Source organism: Hemiscyllium ocellatum, chromosome 15, assembly GCF_020745735.1.
Source record: "Hemiscyllium ocellatum isolate sHemOce1 chromosome 15, sHemOce1.pat.X.cur, whole genome shotgun sequence".
Taxonomy (NCBI): Eukaryota; Metazoa; Chordata; class Chondrichthyes; order Orectolobiformes; family Hemiscylliidae; genus Hemiscyllium; species Hemiscyllium ocellatum.
The window spans coordinates 31,503,084-31,510,440 of NC_083415.1; the positions used below are offsets into that span (position 1 = coordinate 31,503,084).

General features: G+C 37.7%; 1 protein-coding gene across 1 annotated transcript; it reads left to right on the forward strand.

Annotated features, from left to right (window-relative positions):
* The first annotated feature begins 1,419 nt into the window (after positions 1–1,419).
* On the forward strand, positions 1,420–7,027 carry LOC132822732 (tumor necrosis factor receptor superfamily member 6B-like). The gene is made up of 4 exons (XM_060836016.1): positions 1,420–1,467; positions 2,583–2,970; positions 4,490–4,693; positions 6,161–7,027. The coding sequence occupies exons 1-4, from the start codon at positions 1,429–1,431 to the stop codon at positions 6,490–6,492; spliced, it is 963 nt and encodes a 320-aa protein (XP_060691999.1). The 5' UTR covers positions 1,420–1,428; the 3' UTR covers positions 6,493–7,027.
* The last annotated feature ends 330 nt before the right edge of the window (positions 7,028–7,357 follow it).

The following is a 7,357-nucleotide window of genomic DNA, read 5'->3' on the forward strand; positions in this document are numbered from 1 at the left end:
CTGAAATGGCCTAACAAACTATTCCGTTTAGGATTAGTCAAGAAATATGGCTTTACTAGTGATGCTCACATTCTTCAACTTAAAAAAAGCATCTAAATGGAAAGAAGTATAGGTAATGTGCTGCTCATTGGAAGTAATGTTTGGAGTTCTGGATGATTGGAAGGGAGAGGTGAAAGATCAGATAATACATCTCCTGCACTTGCACAATGAAGTGCTGTGGATTGAGGGCCCAGTCAACTGTAGTACAGAGAATTGTTTTGTCAGACGTCTATCCCATTCACAAGCTTGACCCTGAAATTCTAAATTTTAAATTTAATTTAATTTTCAATTTTAATTTTAATTTTTGTCCCATCTCATTTTGGTCTCGCAGTCTTAAACCTCTTGTGCCATTTCATTGAAGATTAAAAGGCATACAATTATTTTTGAATAGGTAGTTTACATTATTCCAGACTCAACAAAATTCAATAATTTCAGGTCACAACCACTGCTTCCCTGTTGGGGGAGAACAGGTGCTGGTTCTGCAATTGCCATTTACAGCTCCTCTCAAATTGTCCTTCCTTTATATGTCCCATTACCACCTCCTTTGTCTTACAGCATCTTCCCTTGGCCATATCAGAGAGATCCCTTGTCCTTTCCCTGTCTCTCTGCAGTTATCTGCCTCTGCACTGGTGTGATCACTGTTGCTCCTCTCATCTCTTCCAGCAGTTCTGAGGAAATATTGCTGACTCATTTCTGCCTGCACAGATGTTGTTTGGCCTGCTGAGAGCGAGAGACACTGAGATGGAGATTTAATCTGAAATAATATTTAACTTCGAGAGGCACCGAGATGATATATCAAACCATCCCATATATAAACAGTACTCAGACCCCATGTAGATGTTTCCCTCCCCTTTGGACTTGTCTCCTCGCCTTTGCAAAGAAATCTGTTTGAGCCGAATGGCCAGGTACCAGGACACGTCATTGATTTCCAATTCACCTTTGGTTCAATTCCTCAATAAATTTCTCGCCCATGCGGATACGTTCTCAGTATGTACTGGTTCTGTCCCGTCTAATACACCCCTTAACAAGAAATAGTTTCCAAATCTTGGTATGTGAGACACGATAAATGATGCCCCATGGAAGACACTCACTGGCCCTTAGAAACCGTCCCGCACCATCCCCCAGAGGAGGGACTGGCCAACCGCGAGTAGTAAGAAACGGTCAAACACTCCAATTCCCATAAAATTAGACCCCCCCCCCCCCCGACGTTCAGGAAAACGGGGAAATTCCATTTGTGCATGTCACAACGCAACTTCCTTCTTCCCCAGTGACACAAACCTGTTGAATGAACGTGCCTGCTTTCAGACAACTCCTGAGCATGACTCACGCCGCCCCTTCCGTCATCAACTTATTTAAAAGGACAAGCCGGAGCATGAGGAATCCCAGAAGATGAGAGGAGTCCCGACGCATCCCAACATGCTCTTCAAGGTAAGCGGATAAACTGAATGAATGGATTCCACTATGATGGAACTTATATCGTTCATTCACAGACGCTAAGTATTGCCGATGCTGGAAATCTGACTTTTTCCAAACAAAGCAATGCTAGAAGTACTGATAGATTTATTGTCACTAGCATCATATGTAGGTGGAGAAAATGATTTAACATTTGCACAGTGAACTCTGTTCGATATATCTATTTGTATTATCAGCATTTCCTGCCCTTAATGGTCAGTATTCTTGCTGGTTGCTGTGAGATCAAATTACTCCAGATGCTGTGATGAAGAGTCATTCAGACTCGAAATGTCAGTTTGCTCTTTCTCCATTGATGCTGCCTGACCCATTGTGATTTTCAGCATTTTGTGGTTAATCAGAGAAGGTGACTGCATTTCATAACGTTAAACCAGGCATTTCTGCTAGGGAGGTCTTCTGGACTACTGGGTGGTCTCTCTGCCTCTGAGTCAGAAACTCCAAGTCCCGTGAGTGGACTTGATGGCCGAAGGAAGAGCACTCATGATGAGGCTAAACAGGTGAACATTAACCTGCAAATCCTTCCAACATATTGTCAATGGTAGGTGAGATGAGTAGGAGAGGTTCCTGGTCACACATGCGGAGTATTTGGACCCCATGTAGATGTATTCCTCCTGTCCTTAACAAAGATCTATTTGAGCCAAATGGCCAGATACCAGGGACAGGTCATTGATTTTCAATTCAGCTTTGGTTCAATTCCTAAATAAAATTCTCACACATACAGATATGGTATCAGTTTCTACGGTTTTCTCTCGTTGAATACATTTCTATGCAATTTGAAGCAAGGTTACAAAGAGTCACTGAAAGTCTAACTGAAGTTCCTTGAGCATAGCCAAACATGTGAAGCTACAGAATTTGAATATATAGTTTAATTGTTTTACGAAGTAAATTCTAATGCATGATATTTCTCATATTTATCATTGAATTTGCCTTCTTGGTGTATTTTGAGCTTTACTTTTTCTAGTTACCAACATTTAAATTTATGCAAATTTATTTCCAATGTGACAGACTGAATGATAACAATGAACTATTTATATCATATTTAATACTTTACTTGATTCTGATTCCTCCAACAGTGTCTCATCGGCATTGTACTAATAGAACAGGTTTCAAGTTTGTTTGAAACCGTGAACAGCAAGCCTACTTACCAAAGAAGAGATCCATATACTGGTCAGATGGTGACATGTGAACAGTGTCCCCCTGGGACATATGTGAAAACACAATGTACTAGTGACCATCCAACAATATGTGAATCCTGTCCAGATTTGCATTATACTCAGTATTGGAACTACCTTCAGAAATGCCGTTACTGTAATGTGTTCTGTGGGCACCACCAATATGAAAAGCATCAGTGTAATTCTACACATAATAGAGTGTGTGAATGCAAAGCAGGTCATTATTTGGAATTTGAATTCTGCCTGAAACATTCTAGCTGTCCTTATGGTGCTGGCGTAATTAAAAAGGGTAAGAACTACTGTTTCTATTATTAGAACTTGCATTATCCACCTGTTGTCTTGTCTATATATTATAGTGTGTTTCTCAATAATTATGATTCCTTTATTTTGTGAACAAATATCTATTTACAGAATATGCTGTTCATGCAAAGTTAAAAATCACAACACCAGGTTATAATCCAACAGGTTTATGTAGAAGCACTAGCTTTCGAGTACTGCTCCTTCATCAGATGGTTGATGAAGGACCCTGATGAAGGAGCAGCGCTCGAAAGCTAGTGCTTTCAAATAAACCTGTTGGACTATAACCTGGTGTTGTGATTTCTAATTTTGTATACCCTAGTCCAACACCGGCATCTCCAACGAAAATTATATAATTTTCGTAGGATTAAAACGTTCCATTACAATATGTGATAATGACAAAGAGGAAGTTTTCTTTGAAGTTGTTATTTAGTCTTTTAATACTTTATTCTTTCATGACATCTGGCACCACTGGTGAGGTCAATATTTGTTGCTCATCCCTAACTGCCCTTAAGAAGGTGGTAGTCTACAACCTAACTTAGGGTTTGCTCAGCCAATTGGAAGGGCACTTAATAGCCAACTACATTTGTATTGGAGTCATATGAAGGTCAGACTAGTTAAAGATAGCAGATTTCCTTCAAGGACATTATTATCAATTGCAAAAAAATTAATTGCTAATTTCATGGTCACCATTACTGTGACTAGTATTATAATACAGATTTATTTATAAAATTCAAATTTAAATGTCATCAGCAATGGACTATATGGCTGTCAGAACATTGATCTGGGCTTCGGCATTCCTAGTCCAGTGGCATCACCTCTGTCACATTTTTCTCATGTTTGTTGAAATTTGTTTTTTAATCAATTAACCTTCCTCTGCCTTTCAGGCTAATGAAATACTGAAGGACAAACCCCAATTTCCCATCTTGTCATCTGTCAACCATCCATACCCAAGTGTGTTCACAACAGGAATAAAAACTGGATACCTGTACAAACTTTTAAAATAAATGCAAAGCAATGCGTTACATTTAATTATACTTATTAATCAGCACAGAAACTAAGTACAACTCCCCTGAACTCTTACAGTATGCATTGGACAAACAAAGTAGTTGTGTCGATTTAAAAGTCCAATGTTAGCATAAATAAAAGTTGGACCAACATATAAGTACTTGGGGAGTGTGACTAGAAAGTCTTGAACTATCCAAATAGATAATCTTACTAAATATTTTATTTTGGGCAATTTAAAATCCTTGAATGGTAGAATACAATCATTAATTTCACATATAAACTTATCTTTTAATGGATTAGTAATTTGGGTTTTATATTCACACTAGAGTCTCTCAAACCTTTTTGTTTTATCTCAGGTAGCAACTGATGCGCTTCCCAAAATACCATAAATTGGTTTCCCTTATCAGTTTTGAGTTCCATTTACTGCAAAATGTAATGCATGCTGCATTATTGTAACAATGTTTACTGAAAAATTAACAAAAACCGAATTCTTTTTATTCCAGGAACACCATACAGTGACACAAATTGTGAACAGTGTACTGATGGTCATTTTTCTGCCAGTGTGTCCAGTTCAGAATCTTGTTTAGAGCATACAAACTGCACTGAAAGAGGCTTAGCGGTTAATGTCGCAGGTAATCGATACCATGACACACTGTGTACTCCTTGCAAAACATATCATGGCCGCAAACCTTTGGTCAATGATTCAGGTGAGTAAAATAATCAATTTTAATGGAATTTGCTTTAACATACTTAAATAGCCAATGTATTATGTGACATACTTTGCTCTTAGTTGTCCTCAAGTTTAGTATTTAGGCAAGAAACAATCTAAATTGGAATGCTTTACTACATTGAGTTCTTCAGAAGATGCATTGCAGCAATAAAATTGCATGAAGACACCATGCAGAGTCTATATGCCTCTCTATGTTGAGGGGAAGTTGGATTGGGAGTTCTCCACTGAGCTACTTCAGTTGTATAGCCTGCAGTACAAGTCCCAACATGCAATTATCCTAAACAGCTGGATTTGCTGATCGGCACTATTTTAATGCTGGTGGCTTATTTTAATAATAATGTGAACATTTTTCATTAAAAAAGGACTTGCACTTGTATAGTGCCTTTTCAGATCCCAGGTCATCCCACCTATTTTACAATGAAGTTATTTTGAAATGGTATATGGGATAATCAATTTGCATGCAGCAACTGCCAAAAATAGTATTTAGATAATGACAAGGTAATTTGTTTTAATGATATTGGTTGAGGGATTTAAAATTGGCTGGGGCACTGGGGAGTGGTGATATTTTCCTTATTCTACTTTGAAAGTGTGTCATGGGAATTTTCTTGTCCACCTGAGAGGTCACATGGACTGCAGCAGTTCAACATGGCTCAAGTCAACTTCTTAGGGGATTTAGAAATGAGTAATAAGTGCTGGTCTTATCATTTGTTTATCATTTCAAGTAACATCCCCTCACCACTGTTATATTGATTATTCTTGTATATTCAGGAGTGCGACTTGAATCCACAATCCTCTGAATTCCAGGCAACAGTGGTACCAACTGAGCAACAGCAATTAAATTTTTTAAAATGTAGTATTTTATGGAATGAACATTGCTGGCCAGACCAGCACTTATTACTCATTTCTAATTCCCCAAAGAAGTTGACTTGAGCCATGTTGAACTGCTGCAGTCCATGTGACTGTCTTAAGTTCTAAAGAAGGGTTACTGGACTTGAAACATTTTCCTCCACGGATGCTACCAGATCTGCTAAGTTTCTCCAGCAATTTCTGCTTTTGTTTCAGATTTCCAGCATCTGTAATTCTTTTGGGTTTTTTGTTTATCTTTTTTCCCTTGTCCTAAAAAGGCACTAATAATTTAATTTATCTTCAAAAGTTACTTTAGTCATTTTGCTTGGGAATCATGTCACCACTCATATGTGATGCATTATATTAGGAACTGTTCTCCTGCATGAGCCTTCAGTTTATAAAGCTCAGTGCAAGATTCAGTCAGAACCTTTTCTTGAACTTTAAATGTATTTTGTGCAGAGAAAGAAAATAATCAGAAAAGCAGGAGATGGCTTGTTGTGACTATCTGAATAGTCTTAGCATTCAGATGAAGGATTTGGATAAGTGCCAATGATGCTTTTAATAAAATGCTACATTTTCATTTTCTTTCTTTCAACAGTTGTTTCAACCTGTAATGAAGCAATTATTGAGTTTGTGGCATATCAGAAGATTCCAATCAAGAAACTGAAACGATTTCTTACTTTACTCGAGATTGAGCAGGCAAAGAAAGTTAGTAAACAATTGAGAGCGCAGAATAAACATATGATGCATCAAAGTTTACATCCCCTTCTCGTGAAATGGAAAGAAGTTGTCAAGGAACACCACCTACTTGAAAAAATCCTGCATATACTTCAAAAAGCAAAGTTGAAGAATATTATACAAAATGTCCGAGAGCGTTTTATGTTGAATGTGGTAACTTCACTTTCAAATGTGTTAGTTGAGACTGAATGACTGCATAATATCGCTAAAACCTAGAGACAAGCAGCTTCAAATTTTATTCCATGTTTGTGCTGTGAGTTAGCTAATATTAGCTGAAGCAGCAATTCATTGACTTGGGCATTTCTGCAGTATGTATGGGAAAAATTAGCATGGCTCCCCATTTCTGACAGACTTTCCTCAACCCCCTCCTCTGACAACCAAACCATATTTATGTAAAGCATTTAATTTATTTTGGGGCTCAACATCGATTGCAATCATAATGAATTAGCACTTCAATGAGATAGTAAATTGTATCATATTTGTCCAAATATATGCCAGCCATTAAAAGACAAGAATAAAAATTTGAGGGGGCTGTGTAGGCATTTTGAAAGTCAGACAGAGCAACTGCCATTAAAACACTTTTATCATATGAAATATATTGGCAGTAAAAGAAGAAAGCCCAAGGAGATCTTTAGCAGGAAGAAGAAAGACACCGACAATGACAGACGCTGTATAGTTTTGAAATTAATTTGATATATGAGAATAAATTGATATTATTTTGTTTAAATAGTGGAATTTTGGATTTCTCTGTCGTTCGTATTTTAATAGATTACGAGGTGAGGTGAGCTTTTCTGAGTGTTTGGATTAATTAACAGAAGGCTTCAGTGCTGTGTTTTAACATGTGCAAACATCATACGCAGCAAGTGATAGAATTAAGTGATTCCCAAACCAACAAGTCAGTTATAAGTTCTGCAGTCTTGCCACATCCAGTTGTGAATAATGGTGGACAATTGAACAACTCACTAGGAAAGGAAGTTTCACAATATCCCCCATCCTCAATGATGAGGGTGGCCCACTGCAAAAAGTATTCGCAACAACTTCAGCTCGAAGTGCCAAA

Bases quoted from the DNA above. Each gene is read 5' to 3' on its own strand.
- LOC132822732 (XM_060836016.1), top strand. From the start codon at position 1,429: ATGAGAGGAGTCCCGACGCATCCCAACATGCTCTTCAAG. The intron at 2,971-4,489 runs GTAAGAACTACT...TTTTTATTCCAG, and splicing joins TGCTGGCGTAATTAAAAAGG to GAACACCATACAGTGACACA. The intron at 4,694-6,160 runs GTGAGTAAAATA...TTCTTTCAACAG, and splicing joins ACCTTTGGTCAATGATTCAG to TTGTTTCAACCTGTAATGAA.